A 24,128-nucleotide genomic window follows, 5' to 3' on the forward strand; every position below is an offset into this window, starting at 1 on the left:
TTATGTCTTATTTTTCTCTTATATGGTAAGAGGTAAACCAACATCTTATTTGTCTCTTGTTGTTCTTCAAATCTTTAACAACGACGTTTTTCAATCAATTAACCTTCATTGATCTCTCAATCGATCATTACCAAATCAATCCTCATCTCTTAATTAATGTATTTTAATAGGATGCAAATGTATTAAACACCGCTAATGACATATTTTCGTTTAAATGAATGTTAATTATATAATTTAGATGTAAATTTCGTTATGATAATGAATAAATACGTGAAATTGTATAAATATTTTATTATGTTTATCTGCAATTAGTTCCACGAATTCAAATATGGAGTTTTAATAAGTTGTACTTACGTACAATCTACTTGTAATTTTAAGTTTTAAGTAATATGCATTAAGAAACAGTACTTTACGTATAAAAACGATTTTTAAGAGTTTTTGTCAAATGTTTTATAACATAGTATAGATTTGTGTGACAAAATAATAAGAGTAAATAATATTTTTTTTGGTAGAAAAATATGTTTTTTTCTTCGTTGAAAACTGTTATCTTTTTTTATTTTGAAATAAAATTTATTATCTTAGTGGCATAGGTAAGGTGGTGGCCCGATAAAGGGTAGCTATGATAACGATAGTAGTGGTATGGTGGTGGGTGGATAGTAGTATTTGTGACGACGACAATATTGGCATGGTGGTTGGTAGGATAGGGTGGGAGTTGTAGATGTGATGACGACAGTAGTAACATGGTGGTGGATAGGTGAGGGAGGATGGGTGGGTGGTGGTTGTGGTGACAATAGTAGTTGTGTGGTGGTGAGGGAGTGACAACACCAATAGGGTTTATTTGTTTATTTCTTAATAGTTTCATTAATAGACAACATCTGAATCATTAAGAAGTAAATATTGTTTGCAAAAAAAATTTGCTTCTTAATGGTTCTAAAACTCTCTAAATGATTTTGTAATATGGACTTCATTTAACTATTCAACGTTTTAATTTCATTGTAAACAGTTACCAACCAATTATATTTCATCTACACTATATCACGATAGTTTCTTAATCATTCTGACCATTTAATCATTATATACAAAAATCATTCATACATGGTCCCAATGTCCTTTCTCTAACTATATTTTTTAAAATAATGAAAATGAATTTCCTTTATTTGGGTTGTTGGATGGAATTACGTTAGTTGCCTAAAAAGGTATTGTGAAAAAAATATTTATCCATTTAAATTATAATATTTATTTTTGTTTAAATTATTAAATATTTCAATAATTTGGTATGCACATCGAAATAATTTATTGTTGAGAGCGATATTTAAGGTATTATTATTATTATTATTTATTATTTTTAGAGTTATTTTATTAATTAAAAAATATAATGATTATATACTGGGAAAAACAACGTATTTGAACATGATTCTTATTTTGGATAACATACTTTTCATTTTGATTTCTAAGATGTAAAGTTTTAAACATTTAAGTACTCAGGTAACTGGTTGAATCATTAACTGGTTATAATGTTAATGTGACGACTGGCGAGTGATAAGATGAAATTGAGTTGAATAGCAAATAATATTGAGTTGTATACCGTATCACTTGCCACATCACCATGGTAACCGGTTAATACTTCAACCGGTTACCCGGGTACTTATGTTTAAAACTTTTTATCTTAGGTATCAAAATGAAAGTTTCGAAAGTATTTTACCTAAAATAGGAATTAAGTTAAAATACGTTATTTTTTTATGCAATTTGTCCAGTTATATTTTTAAACTTATGGATATTTATTTTATTATTTATGGTTGATTATGATGTAATTTGTTTGGGGCCATCGTATAATGGTTGATGATGTAGTTGTTTTTTGTGGACCATTTAATGCTTTGATGATTTTGATTCCACCGGTAAAAGTTTGAGATTTTTATAGGTTGGATAAATTGAAGAAGAAAATGTATTTTTGGTTGATTCATATATATATATATATATATATAGAGGTTGGTTATTATACAACCCTTGTCATTTGTGCAACCAATACAACCTAATCTCAACCGTCCATTTCATTTGATTAATATGTGATTTTATAGAGGTTTTGATTATTTCCTAATATAAAGTATTAATCATAATTAATGAACCGTATTCATCTTCCATAAATATTTAAATCATAATAAATGAACTCTAATCATTTCCATAAATATTTCAATTTATTGGGTTGCATTGGTTGTACAAATGCGATAGGTTGTATTTGAAATAAACCCTATATATATATATATATATATATATATATGTGTGTATATATATATGTAATTTAAATATATATATATATATTGAGTTATAATTTATATTTTTTTTATATGATGAAATGTATTTTAAAAGCCTGTCAAATTGTATCCATGTTATGTTGATACTGTAATATTTCAGGCTAACCGTATTAGATGTTCTCTGTTTTGTTTATACTTGAGTCATGATTTTAAAACGCGTCCGATAGAGATGGTATTCAGTTTGGTTTTCGACTTTGATACCATTTGAAGGGTCCTAAAAAAGAGACAAAATGGTACAAAAGCAAAAAAGAGTATCATATCAAGTACAAAAAGCACTTTCCAAAAGTCTTCAACCTCAGATCTTCAGTCTTTAACCACGAGTTCATCAAAAATTTATCTGTTTCTTCAGGCAACATTTGAATTCATAGTCTTCCAAAAAAGCCGCTTCTTACAGGTCAATGCTAGTGGAATGTTGCAACACAAAACAATAAGCATTCAAGTTTAAGATTTAGCTACTTTAATGGTGCAAAGACAAACTAATCACTTATGTGACTTGTCATTTTTGTATGTTGTGTACTCAAACCTTGTACATGCTATATATTATTCAAGGGCCACGTATGATTGGAAAAAGTAAAGTCATTTTTGTTTGTCAGTGGAGCGTTTGCATGAATCGTATTAATTAGGTATGTAAAAGAATTGATCGGGCCATCGAAACGATGTTTGGGTGTGTATTTTTAAAGCTTTATGGTTTTAGTTTACAGATCAGGAATATATAAACATGTATTCATATAATTGAACTTAAAAATAATTGAATATCAACTTTCAATTATTGATTCTCGATACAAAAACTTATTATGTTCAATCGAATATAATTACGTTGATTGATGACTAAAAAATAATTCAAAAAATAATCCAAATTTGTTAAACGTCATAAAAAGGGACCGCTACGATGGCTGAAGTTTAGTTGGCCACCACAAAAGATAGCATCGATACGACACTTTGCTATCCACAAATTAAAATTTATTCAGCTTTTCATTTTATGGAAAAATGAACTTTAAAAATTAATTATGAAAAGATTGGTTTTGGAACGAAAATTCTTTAATAATTTAATATTATATTTTTGATACATTTTTTTATTAACCTGGATATCCAACCTGCTATGCGAGTCGACTAATATCAGGGCGACCACCTGCTTTCCGGGTAGCCCGAAGTCATCGCATTTGAACCTCCGTGGTCACAAGAGGAATTTTATTCCTCCTTGGATTTTAACTTGAGACCTCCAGACACTTTGACATTTGGAGCCCAAGCTCAAACCAATCAGGCACCACCTTTGTGGTTTATTTTTGATACATTTTTTTTATTAACCTGGATATCCAACCCGCTATGCGAGTCAACTAATCCTAGGACGACCACCTGCTTTGCAGATAGCCCGAAATCACCGTATTTGAACCTCCATGGCCACAAGATGATTTTTATTCCTCATTGGATTTTTATTCTTGATGCATTTATTGACTACAATATATGAAAAGATACTATTACATGCCAGCCTCTTGATGGTTGTTCAAATTAAAATGTGAGGTAATCCATTGACAGTTGTTGAATGGTTTGGTGTAGAGTGATTAAGTGGTCATGATGACTAAGAGACTCTTATGATATAGTGCAAAATGAAATATAATTGTTCGGTAATTGTTTACAATGGAATTAGGGCGCTTAATGGTTAAGAGGGACTCGTGATACATAATCATTAAGAGGGTTTTAGAACCATTAAAAGACAGACTTTTTGATATATTGGTCAACAACTACAGAACTGAGTAACAGAAACATACAAAAAACCATTTTTCTTATGTTTAATTGCCGTTTTGACATAATACTGGATTCCTTGAAGGGCGTTAGTCGTACAACTTCTTAAATGGAACAACGAGAATGTCTAATTGGAAAGGGACAACCACGATCGAGGTCGCAATATGAAGTACTGATTTGTTGGTTTTTGATCGCAACCGTTTCAACTAAAGGAAAAAAAAAGGTATAATAATACTCATGTACAACTTAAAAATACTGTTATTGAAATCAACATTCCCAATTTTGAAGCATATATCCATTTATAACTCAAAAAAACGTAGTAATCGTTTGTTCAATGGGTCGTGCGAGAGGCTTTACGAATGTGAGATTCCGTACAAAGTATTGACATAAGAAGAGACATCCACTATTAGATGCACATTAGGATAAGATGCACCGAGATGTACCATATCAATCCGTGTATCAAGCATGATTCATTTGTGGGTTTATGATTAAATGTGATCAAGGATCCAAATCCCTTCTTACACTTCTTACGTTAACTCTCCTTATCACACGATACTTCGTCTCTCTCTCTCTCTCTATATATATATGTGTGTGTGTGTGTGTGTGTTGACTTGGGCAAATTGCATGAAAAAGTAACGTACCTCAACTTTGATTCGTATTTCAGGTAACGTATTTTCAAAACTTTCATTTTGGTACCTATGATGTAAAGTTTTAACCATTTAAATACCTGAGTAACTGGTTGAAGAATAAGTTTAGATTAAAAAAAGTATGATATTATATTAAAAAAAAACCATGTCACTAACTACATCAGCAAATAATATTAAGTTTTATACCACATCACTAGGGCCGTCTCTTAGCATGTTAAATGTGAGATTTTGAACAGGGCCTTCAATTTTTTGGGGCCCAATTTTACATATGTTTAGGGCATTTTCATCAATATGTGTAAAATTATAGCCCAAATTGTTTAGGTTCAAATTGTCAATAGTTTAGGTTTTATATAAATTATTAATGATTTAGGTTTAGGTTAGGTTGAGATTGTTGATTGTCTAGGATCAGCTTCCTTTTATGCTTAACATATATATATATATATGTGTGTGTGTGTGTGTGTGTGTGTGTGTGTGTGTGTGTGTGTTGATATCTCTTATATAATGCCGTCAAAAGTTCTGAATGCAACAGGGCCTCCAAAAAGATTGGAGCGTCTCTGCACATCACTCGCCACATCAGTATGATAACCGGTTAATGCTTTAACCAAATACTTAAATGTTTAAAACCTTATATCATATGTACCAAAATTGAAGTTTTGAAAATATGTTATCTAAAATAAGAATCAAGTTAAAATACGTTATTTTTTCATGCAATTTAGCCTATGTTTTAACTCAAGTATGTCACATTCTCCCTCTTATTTTAGCCAATTTGGGTAAATATAATGTTTTAGTAATTTAGCCTAGTGCCCCCAATTTCCTTTCTCTTATACCAAATTTGGCGATTTGTTGATTCACAATTACAGCTGCAAATTTGCAATCCCTTCTCCTTAGATTCTTAGTTTGACGATTGACCTCTCCTAGTCGGCTAGTCACATTCATCTTAATTTCCCCGATGGCTGATTTTATGATTGAAGTTTCAAGCGTGAGTTTGTGTTTTATAATCTTTTTCTTCCCCCCTTTCGTGTTCGACGAGTAACCTCACCTGCAATTTTGTTGACTTCTTTTACTGCAAACTTGTCGATGTTCATCGTGATACTGTTTACATTGCTGTAGCACCATAACCATTTAGAAACACACAAGAAAAGTCGAGATTTAAGGAGAATTCGGTCTTAGAATCGAGCTGGGGTTTTTCGAGATCTTGAGGTAACGGCTTTTGGTAAACTCGTATATGCTAACCCTTTTAGTTAAACGACTTATTGCATAAATTTGATTACGAAAAAGTTGATTGAAGATTTTGTTTCGAAGAATGTTAGGAGAATCATTCTACTAAAGGAAATTTGAATCTTAGGTCCCGTTTGCTTTGAATAAATTGAATGGATTTTGGGGGGATTTGCATTTCAAATCCATTTCAATATTATGTTGGTTTGTTGGATTGTCCGGATTTGAAATCATTGGGTTTAAGTGAAATCCTTTAAATATAAGATTTTGAAATCCTTAGGGAGTGCTGGGATTTCACGGGATTTTGTAGGATTGTATGTAATAAGATTTTAGAAAATGTTAAAACATTTGTTTTGTAATAATGGATTAATAAAATGTAATTCAATTATTTTTATAATTATTTATAATTTTTATCTGTACTATCTTATAAAGCAAATTTAGCAAAAGTCTTAAAGTCTTAAAATACTAAATGACCAAGATACCATTTATACACTTTTTCACCCCTCCATCCTCTCCTCACATGCACTCACCCCCTCACATGCACTCACCCACTTACAACATTTTTTTTTAATTTACACTTTATACTCCTATAATTAGTTAATTAATTACTTTACGTTCTTTACTTTTAAATGTTTCATTTTAAACCTTTATCGAATTAATATACATAATCGTATATCAATTAAAACATGTTTAAAAAGTACATTTTTATTTTAACAAGTTACACCATTATAATCGTCTTTTTAATACATTCGAAATGAGTCCAATATTGAATTGTTTTGACTTAATTATATTATTATATATTATATATACTGTGAAAAAATATTTTTAATATTTACGATTTATACTTTTATACTTATTTATTTATATATATATATATATATATATACTATATATTTTGAGGTTAGGCTGTCCAAATTGCACTATATAATATGTTATGAATTAATATGTTTTTGAGTTTTTGAAATATATATATATATATATATATATATGTATTAATTTAACCTTATTCTGAGTTTCTGGATAAGAAAAAAGGTAAACAGTTAAAATTTCATTCTAAAACTCATCTTTTTTGGTCTTTTCATGGCTTATGATATGTTAAATTTGTACTTTTCTTTATTGGTTTTGAGTGTTTATTTTAAAACTCAAGTTTCTTGGTTTTGCTCTTGGTGTAAATCGAACACGTTTGTGTAGTCGTTTAAATATATTGGATTTTAAACTGTCATACAATTTTTTTTCCATCGATAGCCTGTAATTGAAACTACAACTCTTATTTATTCAAATTGTATTAATATGTAAAGACTAAGTGTAACCTATATCATCGTTAAATCTTATCTTATAAAACTAGTGGAACTTCAAAATCGTTAAAATTCATTGCTTCCGCCGCATTGCGCGGGTACACAACTAGTTTATAAATAATGAAACTCAATTCCATTCCAAATCCTACAAACCAAACACACCAATGATTTCAAATCCATTACAGTCCAAATCTCTTCATGAAATCCAAATCCCTTAAAAACAATCCTACAAACCAACCAGACTCTAATAAATGTCACCAGATTTTAACAGTCAGTTGAAAAGGAATCACCGACAAAATTGAAGTTTTGTAGGATGGTTACAAATGCTCTTAATTAGTCTGCTCCTGACACATCAATTTAAGATGACATAACAAATTATTTCAAAATAAATGTCCACAATGAAAGAGACACAATTTTAGGAAAGTATAATCACTACCCCTTTTTAATTATAAAAAGACAATTTTATCATTAATTATAAATAGATAATTTTTCTTTATCTTATAATCAAGGATAAAATAAGAAAATAGTCATTTAGGGGCCATTTATTAAATGCTTATCCGGTAAGTGTTTACCGGATGAACATGACAATGAAAATTTTACCTGGTAAGAACGATGATAAATGACATGAAAGTCTTATCCGATAAGTAAGAGCGACGACTCTCACCCAGTAGACACCTACCGGATAAAAATATTACATATGATATCATTTTAATAAATTAAAAATCTTACCCAATAAATTAAGGGGGTGTTTGGGATTGTTTATCTGAAACAACTTATGCTTTTCTACAAAAGCACTTATTAACTTATTATAAGTCAGAAGAGTTTGATTTCGTCAAAAACTTCTTATTACTGGTTTGGCACCGATATAAGTTATTCATCCAAACACTTAAAAGTACTTATTATCGGTGACACACCAAAATAAATCAATAAATTATTTTTATAAACAATCCCAAACACCTTAAGTAAAATTTTAAATCTTGATGCGATAAGTTTACCGAGTTAGAATTGGATAAACGTTGAAAGCGGATATTTATTCCAAAATAAATTAGAATAATAATATATACTTTTATTTATTTTAGAGAATAATATCCACATGTGTACTCAATTGTTTTTCAAATTTTGGTTTCTCAGACAACCGTACTCCGACGACTTTGTCCAGCATCTTTCGGACCTCTCCCCGCTTTTCACGGTGGTCCGCCACCGGAGGCCGGATTCGTCACCGCAACTAACAAGTTTGCGGCCTCTATTATCTGTCACCTGAACTAACTGCACGTCTCTAGAGAAATGAACTATAGACTCTCCGTGAGTTCAAAAACCCTACCTTCTCCTTTTCACAACCGTTTCATTTGCTTCTTGAATTTTCCCTTGTTCGGGCTTCTGTCCGTAAATACAGAATTATACTGGTATGATATTGCTTAATCTTGTCAATTATGTTCCCAATTTTCCTTTTTTTGTCGTTACATATGGGAATTTTTTTTATCCATACTAGTTGAGGTCAATGGTTGTAAGAAGGGGGTTCTTCATGCATAATTACATATCACGGTTAGGATCAGGAGAAGCTACTTCCATAGATTCAAAAGAAGCTACATTTTGGGTTAAGATGCAAAACGAGTTACTTTTCTAATTTAAGATTTTGTTTTGGATTTTGGAACTCTTAAGGTAAAATTGCTAACTAGATTGAGTCTTGTAACACTTTACTACGGTTAGGATGATGTTGGCGGTAACATGTTTAATAACCAAGAGGTTTGACCAATTGTCAAAGCGCAAATCACACTTTCCAAGTTTATAGGGGTGTGATTCTCGGTCTGAGGAACTAGAACAATGTTCTTATTCATTGTAGTTTCATCTTGATCTATGGTATTATATGGAAAACCATTATCACATAGAATGAGAGTTCTTGATCTGTTTGCCGTCTTTTAAGCAAAAATTGACCCTAAATTTAAGGGGACAGGGTGTCTAACCATGAGTAGGCAGGCTTGATTTACTAATAAAGGGGCTTAAAAACCCTTGTAAGTACATGGGATATAACATCACCCAAATAGTAGAATGATCGTAAAAGATACAAGTGTCCGAGCATTTTGGGAGGAAAGCCAACTTTCAATTTACATGAAAAACTGAAGAATCCTAATACATATCCATGTATAAAAGATGATTGGGATTAACCGAAAGGAGCTACTAACTTGGATGTAGGTGATAGCAATCCCCTTCAATATGGTGCATATGTATCAGTCATGCACAACTGACCGAGGATACAAGCAAACAAATATTTAAAAACAAAATATCTTATCTTCAGAGTGCAAATATGTTTCTTCTCTTCCCATGTTCTAAACAAACTGATAACCTCTTTGCATTATGTCAGGCCTAAATTGGTTAGTGATATGTTGTTTTGGTATTTTTGTGCAACTAGTCTATAGATACGAGTGTTGGGGAATGTAATAGCATGCTTAATTTCATCATGATAGACAATTTTGACTAATTGAGTGAGTGAGCATCATTGCGAAAGATGGTCTACCTTGCAACAATAGACCATCATCCAGGATAGTTAGCCTATCTTTCAAGTATAGGTGATATTGTGTTCGTTTAGTGGGCGTTTGGTTTGCAGATTTTGAAGGAATCTGATGGAATTGGAATGTTGAATTCCGTTAACCAAATTCCATTCCCTCCCCTAATCTCATAAATCCCAATACCACCATCGTTGACCACCGGCAATCTGAACCACCGCCGATTACTGGCAATCTGAACCACCGCCGACCACCACCGATCTGAACCATGGCCAACCACCACCGATCTGAACCACGACCGACCACTACCGATCTGAACCACCGCCGGCCATTGGGATCTGAACCACTACCGATCTGAACCACGGCCGATCACCGCCATCTGAACCACCATGGACCACCACCGATCTGAACCACGGCCGATCACCGCCATCTGAACCACCATGGACCACCACCGATCTGAACCACTGTCGACCATCGCCATCTGAACCACCACTAACCGCCATTCCAAATCCTTCAAAGTCAAATTCCTTTAACAGAGTCCATTCCATCCAAAAACATTCTGCAAACCAAACGCCACCTTGGTGTTTTGGTTGATAGTTTCAATAGTAAGCTATCAGTTTTATGATTTTATCTACTAAACTCATCTAGGTTCCTATCATGTATCAGCGACCAGAGAAATTAGATTGAAACAAAAAGCAACTAGTGAAGCAGAAGCTAAATAACAATTGAAATAGATTCGTGCCAAAAATTTAGCCTGGTTGTATAGCCACATGAAAATCAAATTCTGTCACACAAAGAGCAACATGAGTTGTATGGGTTGAACTCTCAGCAACCACATTGAGGTTTTAACATTTGACCTTGTTATGACACAAAATAAAGAAATTGCTTCAGTTTTGATCGCTTGTGGTGATTGCAAAAATAAGGGAAGCGCCAGTGGTTATGCATAGGATGCAAAAGATGAAGCTCCAGCAGTTATGGTGGGGTAAAAAAATAACTAGCTCCTTTGGCTAAGCATAATTGTAAATATTTCTTCTAGGCAGTCTTCCAATCAAACGAGAAGCAAGTCCACACATATCAAAATGGCTTCAAGCAGCGGAATCATACCTAGTAGCACAGACCTGTTGTGTAAACAAAATCTCTAGGCCAGTAGGCCACATAAATAGCAATAAGCCAGTGAGTAATTTGTGAACTAGCAAAAAAAGAGCCTGGAAGCTTCCATGCAAGTACCTAAGTGTCATCGTCCATATATGATGTTCATTCCATATCTATGGGATTCTATCAAATCTTTCTAACGATTACGGAATCTCCAAAGCCACATCTAACTATATATAGTTTATCTTATATATGATGGCTATGACTTATTTTTCTAGTTTGGATGCTTGTACGGACCGTTATACTGTATATACATACTTTTCTCTGTAATAAATAAATCAAAGAACTTTGAGAGAAAACCCTAAATCTCTTAGACCAAATGACCAATAAGTACTTCGTTTCTTGTGTCCAGGTGGCAGCTGCTATTCTGCTAACCTTATTGATCTCTGGTCTCTTTGTAGTTCACATTGACATCTTCAAGCATTACTTGCACTCGAAATTGTAAAATGGCAAGGCAAATTTTTTGGATCACACTTGGTGTTTGTTAGCAACATCTATTTTTTTGTTGCTTGTTTAATGTTGAAATTTCCATCTTATTTCTCAACTTCAGTTTTTACGATAGCCCTCTTGTGAGTTTATTTCTTGAGTTCTTGTGAAGTCATTTTTTTTGGAAGACGCTAACCCACTTCTTAATCCCTGAATGCTTTTTGCAGTGAATGAAATAATCTGGATGAACATTCCTAGATTTGTCAGGAGTAATGTTCCTACACAAGTGGATACCAATGCTGTTAAATTCGATCCAAATTTACCCGGGACATCTAGTCGAATAAAACGTCCCCATACTGCTGTCACCCTAGATAGATGGTCTGCTACTCATGGTCTAAGACAAGGCTCTGAAGAGAATCGTAGCTCTATCAGGACTCGGATCTCGGGTCACGAACAGTCATCAGTTGATGATGCAAGCCTTTGTTCAACGTCACCAGTTTGTGTGGCACCTATAATTCGACAATTCTGGAAAGCTGGAGTCTACAATGATGAGCTTACTCCTAAGTCCACAACTCAATGTATCATGCGTTCTTATGTTGTAAAATGAGTATTTTTCTATTATGGTTCCTCATGTGCATATTATGTGTGTCTCTGGTTGCATACCTGAATGATCGATGTTACGAAATGATGTTATGGTGTCCATATTTTTTTTTTGTAGCAACTAGCTCTTATCTTCTGTTTTTTGCTTGGTGTTGCGAGTGTTCTATATGAATTTACTGATGTAAATATGCTGTAGTGCATTCTTTTCCCTTTCATTTTAATGACTTGTTTATGTGATTCACAGCTGGTTCGAGTTATCTGCATATACACCCAAGATTTCTTCACTCTAATGCTACTTCTCATAAATGGGTTTTTGGTGGTATGTTGAGGTTCACCCATCTATTAAAGTAATATTGTAGTGGCATGTGTAGTCACAACTTCAACAAATGTTCAACTCAAACTGTATTTATTGTTTCGTCCCTGCAGCTGTAGCAGAGCTTATTGACAATGCGGTGGATGAGGTAACATAGCGATTGCAGCTTTTGCACTTTTGTATGATTGTATCTACGGTTATATTATCATTTATTCACTTTGCGGCCCACGTTACTGTTATGCTTGCCTACTTTTTTATGTTTGCAGTGACTTGTGTGCTTTTTACACAGATCAGTTACAACAAGGAATATTCCTATTGTCTTGTGTGGAATTAGGAGTATCTTGAACATATCTGTTCTCCAACTACACCCCACAATGATTGTTTCTCATAGATTGTTTGCATTGGAAAATATTATAATTGAGGTTAACATTCACTACCTTGCCCATTGAGCTCCTTCTACATTTTTTTACAATTTTTAGAGTGTCATTTGAGGTTAAGAGTAGACTTATTTATTACTTTCTTATGATGGTATTTCCATATGATTCGATTTGCTAAACCCACTGCTTACTTGAGTGCTTCTGTTGCATTTTGCTGCACCTTGTCACCAGTGTGTCATTATTTTTTTGTCATTAAAAAAAGGAATCTGAATTTACATGATCCTAAATCATTTCCATCCTGCACTTGATGTGTGGCCTACTGAAATAGAAAAGTATTTCTTCTGGGGCAACCATCTTAAATGAGCTAACCATTTCACATAAAGGAAAAGGAAGAATATGTCAAAGTGACACAGCCTGTTGGTAGATTCTGTATTTTACATGATGAAAGCATGAAGCTATTCATGGGGTTTGAGTAATTAGGATGCCTGCTACAAGGCCTGAGAGTAATTCCTTTTGGCATAATAAGCAATATTTAGGTTTGAAGTTTTGCCATCATCCCATAAATGTTGGTTAGAGTATCATATGCGCCATGTAAGCATCATTGATGGCTAGAATCTTCTTCCAGATTTTGGGAGGTAATTCAGGCCACACTTGTGAGAATTGGAGTGACATTTAAAAGATCCTAGGAACTCTAGGCTCGAGGACTAGTAAATGTTTATGTTCCATAAGCATCTCTGGGTTTTTTTGGCTTATGTCCTGCATTAATGGGCCCAATGGCAAAGACACATCTGCCTCTGGTGTTTTTCATTATATGACTTATGTTGTTGTTAGTTTGCTCTATGCTTCTTCATTTCACTTCATGTTATTGTGTAGATACAAAATGGTGCCACCTTTGTAATCATAGATAAAACTTCAAACCCAAGAAATGGAAGTTCGGCTTTGCTAATTCAAGGTAGCATATCTTCCACCCTTTGGAGTCTGGACTATTGTTATTGTGTTATAGAGCTTCCTATTTGGCATATTCCATTTCTTTCATGTATTTTAATAGAATGTTATATTATGAGCTTGTTCACTGAAACTAGATGATGGAAGCGGGATGAATCCAGAAGCAATGCGCCGCTGTCTGAGTTTTGGATTTTCAGATAAGAAGTCGATATCAGCGATTGGAAAATGTATGTACATGGTCTTCTCGATCAATAAATCGTTTCTTATTTAGCCATGTTATTTTGTTTGAGGATCCAGCATTTTGAGTAATTGATAAGGCTACTTCTCTGTGTCAAGCTCATGGGTTGAGCGATGGAAAGAATTCTGCAAAATTCAGAGGAGTCGGTGCCTTCATGTTGTAGATCTTAGTAGTCTTTGTGCATCAGGATTACCTTGTTTTATGCTTGTTTGCTTCCTTCCATCATTTTTATTGATCCACTTGTAGATGTTCAGATGGAAATGGCTTTAAGACCAGTTCAATGAGGCTTGGAGCTGATGTGATAGTCTTTAGCCGCAACCAATCTAACAGGTTTGATTTTAAATCTGGTTTTATTATTCAAGTTGTCATCATCTCAGTGATTGTTAAAAATTTAGAGGTGCAAAATAGGTTGGGCAGATCGGGTGACCGCCTGACTGCAGCAAACTTTTAGGGTGGGTTAACCTGCCAACGCTTTTTTTGCATTTATAAATATGCAATAAATTAAATTTGATTGCAAAAAGTATTATTAAGATAATGATCCATTCTTTTTCAATAAAGTGATTTAGGATGTTGCAAGCACTTGTGCATCTCTTAAATCGTTTGACTTGTTCCCTTTCTAGCTAATTCTTTTGTTTTACCCATTAGACTATTTAAAGATAAGGATGCAACCCAAATAGATCCATATTTAGAAATATTGGTTGGAAATCACCCCCTCTAATTTAAACATTTTGCTGTTCTGTGCAATAAAGTTTCATGGGTACATTTCGAGTCACTTGTGGGGTATGCATATGAAGCTTGTTTCCATATCATGTTTTATGGTTTTGCATCAGCAACAATAGTTGCAACATCAATGAGTTTTATACACATTTTTGCATCATTATAGTGTCATGGGTGCAGTTTGAGTTTTAACTTCGAGACTTCTTATCTGCTGTCTATAACAAATCTATTTTGCTACTTTCTTATCTTCGTCATTACATCATATAATAATTCTCCGGAAGTACTTAAATCGGGCACATGTTCTGATTGGAAGTAGCCTTCATGAACTCAGTCACTTGGATCCTCTCATCTTGTTTTCTGAGCTTTCATCTTCTCCTTTGTTCTTATGAACAGGACGATGACCCAAAGCATTGGCCTACTATCATATACATTTTTGACTCGAATGGGCTATAACAGAGTAGTAGTTCCGATGGTAAGGTTTTCAGTTCTTGAAATTTTCTCCCTATGGTGGCTAGGATTGTTACAGGCATAGCACCGCCATGTTTCATCTAATCACTTGATTTCATTCAAGAGACGTCCTTTCTGCAATGTGGTTAAGAGTTATCTCATATTAAAATTCAGAAATTATGCGTCTATACGGACTAGATTCTATTTAGTTTATGATCACATGGAGGCATGATAGAACTTAGACTGTGAAGAGGTCTTATGATGTCTTCTATGTACGTCGTAAAAACCTGACTTTATTTGGGGAAATTGACTGAAATAGCCAATCTCATCAACCAAATTCACTTTTCAGGCACTTTTCAAAGCCTCTTCCCAAAGCATTTGCGTAAAGACTTGTTTCTGGAAAAAAAGAAAAAGAATTCGTAAGGATTCTTTACGCAAAAATTTGAATCCTTACGTAAAAGTTTGATTCCTTGTGCAAAAATTTGAATCCTTTACTGGAAAATCTGAATCTTTATGCAAATAAATCTTTTTCCTTTTTCTTTTTCAATCTGAATATCGAGTTTATGCAAATGCGCAAGAGATTTGAGTAAACTCTGGCTAAAATGGGAATTCAATTGAAAAAGTGGCTAAAAAGTGAAGTTGGTTGGGGAAATAAGCTATTTTGGTCAATTTCCCCTGTATTTGTACCTCCTACCTATGATTGAATTTAAGTCCTATTGGAAACTGCAGGTCCACTATGAGTTCAACACCGTTACAGGCTCGTTTGATTCTGTACATTCAAAAAGTAATGAGACTTCTAACTTAAATCTGTCTCTGATGTTGCAATGGTCTCCATATTCAACAGAAGAGGAATTACTGAAGCAAGTAAGTCTAGCCCTAGCCCTTCTTGGATCTGGTGTCTTTGCATCAATCATCTTTCTCAATCTGTTAGCATTTCTTGTACCATTCGATATGATCTAGCAGTGAATCATACAACCTTTCTGGCCATATTTACACATTTGTGACATAAATCGCGCCTTATGGCCTTTCCTCATAATTTGCTTGTCTGTTCATAAACTTACTTGGAATCATGGTTTTAAAAAGCGTTTGAGGTGTATGCATTGAGGCGTGCCTTGAGGCAAGGTGCTGGAAAATCGAGTCTGAGGTGGCGCCTCTCATGGGTTAGTTGTGCTGTATGCCTTGAGCCACTGAAGCTAGCCTTGAGGTGCCTAAGGCGGTGAGGTGAGACTGAGGCGGGTGTTAGAAATTAGTGTTTAAAATTGACTTACCGATTTTACTTTTTATAAAATAAACCCATTTCTTGTTCGTCTTCTCCTAGTTTTCATTTGTCAATTCCAACGTCTTTGCTAGTCTCCCAATGTGAAGAGCATTACGTGTATATATTTTATTTCCCACTTCTTCAATTTCCAATTTGAAGAGTATATGGTAGATGTATGTATGTATGTATATATATATATATATATTATTTCTTCTCCATTCTCCCACTTTGTATATTTAGTATATATATATGTATATATTTGCCTCGGAGCTTACGCCTCGGACCACCTTGAGGCTTACCCTCGTCTCATTGAGGGAAAAGCCTCGAGACCCGATTTCACTTTTTAAAACCTTGCTTGGAACTAGGCTTTAGCGTCACCTATTCACCCGTTATGTTAGTACCACAGAAATTTCTTTTCATTCTGTAATCAATACCTGACCTCTGCTGCATTAGAATGTTAAAAGCTTTCAAGGATTTTTCCATTATAGCAACATGAAAACAGAAGTTCTATTCTTCCTATGTTTCAACTGTGAGATACGTTTGATGCCAAGAGGTTTAGTTTTCAACTTCAAAAACAACTAAAGTTTGGCAAGTAAATCAAATTTTATAACAAACAACTTAAGTGGAATAATGTATTTAAATTCCTAATATAGCTCATATCAGACTTCTATTTAGGAAGTACTAGGTCTCGATTCAAAATATAAAGCATCATTTTTTTTACACCTGAGGGGTATTATTATCTTGTTGGAACATAATGAGGTTTCTATGATGTGTAGTTCGAAGATGTTGGGCCTCATGGCACAAAAGTTATCGCTTACAATCTATGGCTTGATGAAGACAGGAATATGGAGCTTGATTTTGAGTCTGATCCTGAGGTTTTGACTGGTTCCTCCTTTGTTTCCTGCATATGTATGGAGAATAAGGTTATATGTTGTGTGTGAATAAGGTGACACAACCATATGGACGAGAAAAACATATAAGACTAAATGGCAGAAAATCGTAGATATGCTGATTCATCCGGGATGATTAAAATTTGGAACATCATTAAGCACCACAATTAATACATTTAGAATTTCATATTCTTTTTATCTATACACTTGCATTCATAAAAAAATGTCACAACTTAAGTGGCTGCCGTTTTTCTTTTTTCTCTTGTTATGGATGGTAATATTCATGGCCTTTGTCACAATGAACAGTACTTATGGAAGAGGCCCCTGTGCACATGCAGGGCTTGCTAGATGGACCTAAGGAAGACTTGCGTGTGGAATATGTCTTCCATGAGCACTCTTCATTGTGATTCACGAGGGATGCTTCAAAAACTGTTTTACCATACACACATGTATATATATATATATATATGTATTTAGAGGGAGGTTCAGGGAACCCCCCCCCCCCCCCCAAAAAAAAGAAAACGAAAAACTGAGGAACATCCTGGTAATACAATATACACATGTGCATTTAAGTAATTGAAGTTGTTTTTTGGTTTCTATACACATGTGCATACCGGACAAATTACTTGCATGCACATGCAAATACCGTACAGATGAATGGTTACCAGGGTGTTCCTCATTTTTTCTTTTTTTGCGGTTTTCCCCTGAACCAGACCCTGACCCTGTATATGTATATATATGTATGTATTGAGGTCTCTTAAATGATAAAAGGTTTGGACCTGCAAGGGGTTTCTGTGTGTAGATGCTGCTTGCTTAAAACAGACTTTCTTTTTGTGGATGCCTCAAATATTATTTTCTTCTTAATACATGGGTGAGTATTTCATGATAAGATTTCTAATTGCACAATTTGCTTCAGGATATTCGTATTACTCGGGATGCACATGGCGAAATGAAAGATGGTTCTCGTAAAGGAGGAAGTCACATCGCCAACCGACTCCGTTATTCTCTACGTGTACGCTTATGTGCTACAACTTGATTTGTATATGTATCATCTTTCTTTATGAATAAAACATTCTTCTAAAAAATAGCTACATGTTATTGTGTTTCAGGCATACTTATCCATCTTGTACTTAAAGTTACCTGAAACTTTCGCGATGATGTTGCGTGGAAAAGTCATCCTCTATCATAATGTCGCTACAGACTTGAAGTACACAGAATTTATCGTGTATAAACCTCACATAGCGTCTACTCAGGTTGAAGTAAGTTAATGAATACTTGAATACTGTTATACTTTTACATGGAATGGATGCTGATTTTTGAGGTTGGAACGAATGCATTGACCTCATGTTTCAATTTGAATTCAGGGTTCGGTGCTTACAACAATAGGGTTTATCAAGGAAGCTCCAAACATCAATATCCATGGATTTAATGTTTACCACAAAAATCGTCTGATACTGGTAATCACTTCTCTTCCATAACTTTACTCCCTCCGTCCCGAAATAAATACCCATTTCTATTTTTAATTTGTCCCAAGATAAGTGTCTACTTTCATAAGTAAGTCCCTACTTTCCAATTCTACCCTTAAGTATAAGATGGAGAAATTCATTACTCCCTCTATTATTAAGGGTAAAATTGTCATTTAATTAATTAAAAAGTGTCATAGTTACACATTTCTAAAACTACGTACCTTTTTCATTGTGGACATATATTTTGGGACGGAGGGAGTATTCTTTAGGTCCCACAGTCACTTTTTCTGATCTATGGCACATAATTGACGATGTTGTGCTCTTTTTATCAGCCATTTTGTCCCGTGGTTAGCTTTTCTGCTAATAGAGGGAGAGGCGTAGTTGGTAAGAATTTAGATGCCTTTGGGTTCCCAATCCCAAGGAAAATGAGTTGGTGTCTAACGATGTCCATGACTCTGTGTAGGTGTTCTTGAAGCAAATTTTATCGAGCCTACTCACGATAAACAAGATTTTGAGAAAACTTCTCTTTTCCAAAAACTTGTTCAGCGCTTGAAAGAAATGACATGGGAGTATTGGTAAGCAATTCTTTGTATATGCCAGAGTAACATCAGTGAGAAGTATATAATATTTATGGGTCAGGTTCAGGGGAAAATCGCAAAAAAAATGAAAAACTGAGGAATACCTTGGTAACTATTCATCTGAACGGTATGCACATGTACAAGTAATTTGTAAGCAACCATAAAAACCAAGAAACAACTTCAATTACTTGTATGCACATGTGCATATGTTTAGATGAATGGTTACCAGGTGTTCCTCAGTTTTTCACTTTTTGGGGGTTTTCCCCTGAATCTCCCTCTAATACTTATATATGGAAAATACTCATGCACATTTCCTCACCTTCGGTGTGGTTTGAACCCTTGACCTCCAGGGAGGCTAGGATTTACCTGTGACCCGGATGCTACTGGGCCAATGACCTATTGGTGCCAAAATAACATAATTCCTCCAACAGATTTTCTCGATGGTAAGTGAATATGTTCTTTTTGCCCTATACTGCAGGGATTGCCATTGTGGATTGATTGGCTATCAATTTCAAAAAAAAGGTCGTCCTCCATCAGCCGCCCCAGGCTATCCTAATTTTATTCATCATCATGGTACAGAACCACCTGCTCTTTCGAGGAAAAGCGCTCCTGTTGGTTCAACTAGAAACATGCCCAAAATAATTACCATAAACAGCAGGGCCGCACTTGGCTCAAATCCCTTTGCAAAACCAGTAGAAGCAAGCTTCCCTAGAGGTTTCCAAGAAGGTAAGAAATGTGACAATGAATAAAACAAATAGTGATCAACTTTTTGAACCATCGTAATTGAACTTCTGTTACCAACTTTTATTCTTGTGAAAATGCCAAAAACCCGGGAAATAGACAGAAATAGCCAATCAGCAAATAGGGTTTCACTTTTAGCCATTTTCTGACTCAAATTTACTTTTTAGCCAATCCTTACGCAGAAGGCTTACGCATATGCATAAGGATTGGTTTTCAGCAAAAAGAAAAAAGAGAATCCTTAAGCATATGCGTAAGGTTTCTGAATCATGCGTAAGGTATTGCCGAAAACCAATCCTTACACATATGCGTAAACCTTCTGCGTAAAAATTGGCTAAGAAGTGAATTTGGGTAAAAAAATGGCTAAAAAGTGAAACCACCAATCAGCTTTGGTTATTTGTGTAAATTTCCCAAAGACCCACTATAATTTGCAAGAATAAATGATTTTCAGACGAATTACGGAAAATGTTTGTTTTTTGCAAAGTGTAGCGTAAAAACTATGGTTTGTTTGCATCAAAAAGCCAAGCACGAGTTTTATTTATTTATTTAAATTGTTTCGTTTTTTATGATCTCTCTCTTTTCTGCCATCTCTGCTTATTGTGCCTTGTACCTGTTTTTAGAAGTGTCAAACTTGAAGAGGAAATCAAGCGATCAACCTACAACTTTCAAATCAGATTTTCGGACGGAAGTTGATTCAAAAAAAGGATCTAATCTGGTAATACAGCTTTTTTTAATCGATTGGTTCTACGTTATATGAGCACAGTCAAGATTGAACTTTTGTTAAGAGGGTTTTACTCCATATTTGATATTTGTTTGTAGCCCGGTTTGACCAACACCCAAGAGGCGATCTACGTGATGCAAGAGAATAGAAGGCTTCGGTCCCAGTGAGTATTCTTTATGTATCCTGCAGTTTCCCGTCCGATTTCCTTTTTTCCTTTACTTTTTATTTTTCAAGAACCTTGGTGACTTGCGAGATGCTTTGAGTTTCCTGATGGCAAATAAAGAATCAATGCAAGACAAAGCTCAAATTCACCCTTGATCGCCATGTGGTCGTGATTCCTAGTTTCCTACACGATATTGTAACTGCGTTTTTGTTTAAATAGTCTCTGTTCTTTGTTTCAGATGCAACGAACTTCAGAAGGCACAAGCACAACTTAAGCTCAAGGTACTTCTAGCTCTTTATTTGTATATAGATGCTTATCATTTTGCGCCTTTTACCTCCATTTTTCATTTCTTCATTTTACGGGCCCATTCTTGGTTTTTCGATCAAGGATCCACAATCACATGTTCGCTTTGTCATGTTACCATGGCAATATGAAGATATTAACCCGTCTAAATTGATCATCTAACTCTTAGACGGGTGTGTGGTATTTGGCACCTTCGGTTTAACTAGCTTAGGTGGGAGGTAGGGAGCTTGCGAGGTAGACGGGTGTGTTTTATTAATTGATTATTACGAAAAAAACGAATGTTATTAAGATATTTTAAAAAATTATTACAAATAAATTCTATGAAATCTCGTAAAATACCAACTACCCCATGGGATTTATAATTACAATGTTTGTGGGATTTCAATACCGAACGTTCATTTAAACCAAACGCAGGATTGGAATGAAATCCAATTCCAAATCCCGCAAACCAAACGGACTCTTAGGTCATGAATTGGTATCTCCTAGCAAAAACCAAAAGTGAAACCCCATGCATTATACACAAGATCCCCAGGGTTCAATCGGTATGTCGACCTCTTAGGGTTTGATATTTTATTCGGACGTTTCGTTTCATTGTCAATTTGCTGGCAGGTGACACAACTTAAAATGGAACTTGAAGCAGCCAAAGCAGAGTACGCTCATATGTTGGCCGAGTTGCAATACGTAGAGAAAGTGAAGGCGGAAACATGTATTCACTTAATTTAGATGTGTAAAAAAACATCTATTTTTGCTTGTAAAAAAGGTAAGCATCCTATTTTCATTTAGAGAGATAGGTGCTCCAAAGGATGGCGTATACGGTATACCCTTCCGATGAAATTAAGCTCCGTAATTTATAGCTAATACTAGGATGATTTTTGAGCAATCGTTAAGTGTACATAAAAACCTTTGGACATGTATGATTAGTTTGAGGAGCCCGGGGCTCTGACCGTGTGCCTGTTGAGGATGGAGGAGGATCTAATGATATAATTAAGAAATGTGATAATTAAGTAAATGGGATAATTATGAAATATGATATTAATATATGAAGAAACACAAAAATGGCTCGATTAGTGCAAATTGTACTAATTTGACAGTAGGGGATGAAAGGTATCTCCATGCCCTGTCAACTCGAGGATTCCCTGTCAAACCGGATTCGAATCAGATGCAGGGTTTATATCATCCCTACTCAGTGACGATAAGTCTTGGACCTTAATTTAGATCTTAATTTAAAGCTCCCCCTCCAAGGTTTGAGGGTCACTAAATATTTGTTTTCAGTAGGTATGGCAACGGGGTGGGGATAGGGCAAGTTTTTCTAATCCCAGCCCTGACCCCGGTTTCTATGAACGGCCCCCGATCTCGGTCCTTGGCAGGTACGGGGATTAATATCCCGTACCTGGTTTATTTTCTGGTCAAACCTCGATCCTCATCCCCGGTCAAAACCTAATTTTTTAGAAAATAAATTATAAAATTAATTACGTTGATTAGTTTGTTGATGAAATTGTGAAACCATTTCGTTCATATAATCTAATTCATTTTTTTATTTATTTATAATCAAACGATTCATTGTATAGAATTGATTATGGTGTGTTTTATTTATATTTTTGATATATTTTATTGATGGGTGTTATTTTAAAAAATGTTAATGTAAAAATAATATATTACTTTATAAAATAAATTTGTTTCATTAATAATATGATATATAGGATGGTTGTCTTGATTAAAAAATACTATGAATTCATTGTATTTAAATGTTTACCATTTTGCCTTTATTGTTGTTATAAAAATAAATTTTTAATATATATATTTTTTAATTTCCTAAAATAAACTAAACTAATCTTGACCATTGATCAAGAAAATGAATGGATGAGATTGGTTTACATAAATGGGGGCGGTTTTCATTTGATCGTTTCTATCTATACTATCTTATAAAACAAATTTAACAAAAGTCTTAAAGTCTTAAAATACTAAATGACCAACATACCTTTTATATCACCTTTTCACCTCATCATCTCCTCACATACACTTACCCTCTCACATATACTCACACTCTCACAATCGATTTTTTTTAAATTATAATTTTAAATTTACACTTTATACCCCTATAATTAGTTAATTAATTTACTTTACGTCATTTACTTTTAAATGTTTTATTTTAAACTTTTATCAAATTAATATACATAATCGTATATCAATTAAAACATGTTTAAAAAATGTATTTTTATTTTAATAAGTTACACTATTATAATCGTCTCGTTAATACCTTCGAAATGAGTYBARTATTGRATMGTTTTTGACTTAATTATATTATTATATATTATATATACTGTGAAAAAAATATTTTTAATATTTACGATTTATACTTTTATAGTTATTTATTTATATATATACTATATATTTTGAGGTTAGACTGTCCAAATTGCACTGTATAATATGTTCTTGAATTTTTTTTGAAATATATATATACATGTATTAATTCAACCTTAATCTGAGTTTCTGGACAATAAAGAGGGTAAGCAGTTGAAATTTCATTCTAAAACCCATATTTTTTTTGTCTTTTCATGGCTTATGATATGTCAGATTTGTAGTTTTCTTTATTGATTTTGAGTGTTTATCTTAAAACTCAAGTTTCTTGATTCTTTGCTCTTGTGTAAATCAAACACATTTGTGGAGTTGTTTAAATATGTTGGATTTTAAATATATTGAATTTTAAACTGTCATACAATTTTTTTCATCGAGTGTAATTGGAACCATAACTGTTATTTATTCAAATTGTATTAATATGTAAAGACCAAGTGTAACCTATATCATGTTAAATCTTATCTTATAAAACCAGTGAAACTTCAAAATCGTTAAAATTCATGGCTCCCGCCGCATTGCGTGGATACACAACTAATATATATATATATATATATATATATATATATATATGTATATTATATAAAATTAGAAGGGTACTCGCACAATACAGCGAGATACATTTCGATTTAATGTTCTATTTTATTCTTTGTTTATGTCGATGTTATAATACGATTTTATGTGTTTTTAAATAATGATTTTATTTTTGAATAAAATATAAATTTGAAGATATCATA

At 33.9% G+C, this 24,128-nt stretch overlaps 1 protein-coding gene across 4 annotated transcripts; it reads left to right on the top strand.

Moving 5' to 3' along the window:
* Nucleotides 1–8,321: 8,321 nt before the first annotated feature.
* On the top strand, nt 8,322–22,000 carry LOC112511058 (protein MICRORCHIDIA 6-like). 4 transcript variants are annotated; one of them, XM_025116431.1, is made up of 20 exons: nt 8,322–8,609; nt 11,513–11,863; nt 12,130–12,204; nt 12,312–12,346; nt 13,449–13,527; nt 13,658–13,747; nt 14,013–14,088; nt 14,869–14,947; nt 15,652–15,786; nt 16,957–17,055; nt 17,987–18,082; nt 18,180–18,329; nt 18,435–18,527; nt 18,869–18,920; nt 19,000–19,111; nt 19,593–19,840; nt 20,473–20,567; nt 20,672–20,736; nt 20,975–21,017; nt 21,649–22,000. In XM_025116431.1, the coding sequence occupies exons 2-20, from the start codon at nt 11,530–11,532 to the stop codon at nt 21,760–21,762; spliced, it is 2,070 nt and encodes a 689-aa protein (XP_024972199.1). In that variant the 5' UTR covers nt 8,322–8,609; nt 11,513–11,529; the 3' UTR covers nt 21,763–22,000. The 4 variants fall into 4 exon arrangements, with proteins under 4 accessions (XP_024972199.1, XP_024972201.1, XP_024972200.1 ...); XM_025116433.1 differs by having other exon boundaries at nt 18,180–18,323; XM_025116432.1 differs by having other exon boundaries at nt 8,322–8,508.
* The last annotated feature ends 2,128 nt before the right edge of the window (nt 22,001–24,128 follow it).

Source organism: Cynara cardunculus (assembly GCF_001531365.2).
Source record: "Cynara cardunculus var. scolymus isolate 2C chromosome LG 4, CcrdV1, whole genome shotgun sequence".
NCBI classification, from domain to species: Eukaryota; Viridiplantae; Streptophyta; class Magnoliopsida; order Asterales; family Asteraceae; genus Cynara; species Cynara cardunculus.

Excerpts from the sequence above, each read along its gene's own strand:
- LOC112511058 (XM_025116431.1), top strand. The coding sequence starts at position 11,530 with ATGAACATTCCTAGATTTGTCAGGAGTAATGTTCCTACACAAGTGGAT. Across the intron at positions 20,737-20,974 it reads AATAGAAGGCTTCGGTCCCA|ATGCAACGAACTTCAGAAGG; the intron begins GTGAGTATTCTT and ends TCTTTGTTTCAG. Across the intron at positions 21,018-21,648 it reads AAGCACAACTTAAGCTCAAG|GTGACACAACTTAAAATGGA; the intron begins GTACTTCTAGCT and ends ATTTGCTGGCAG.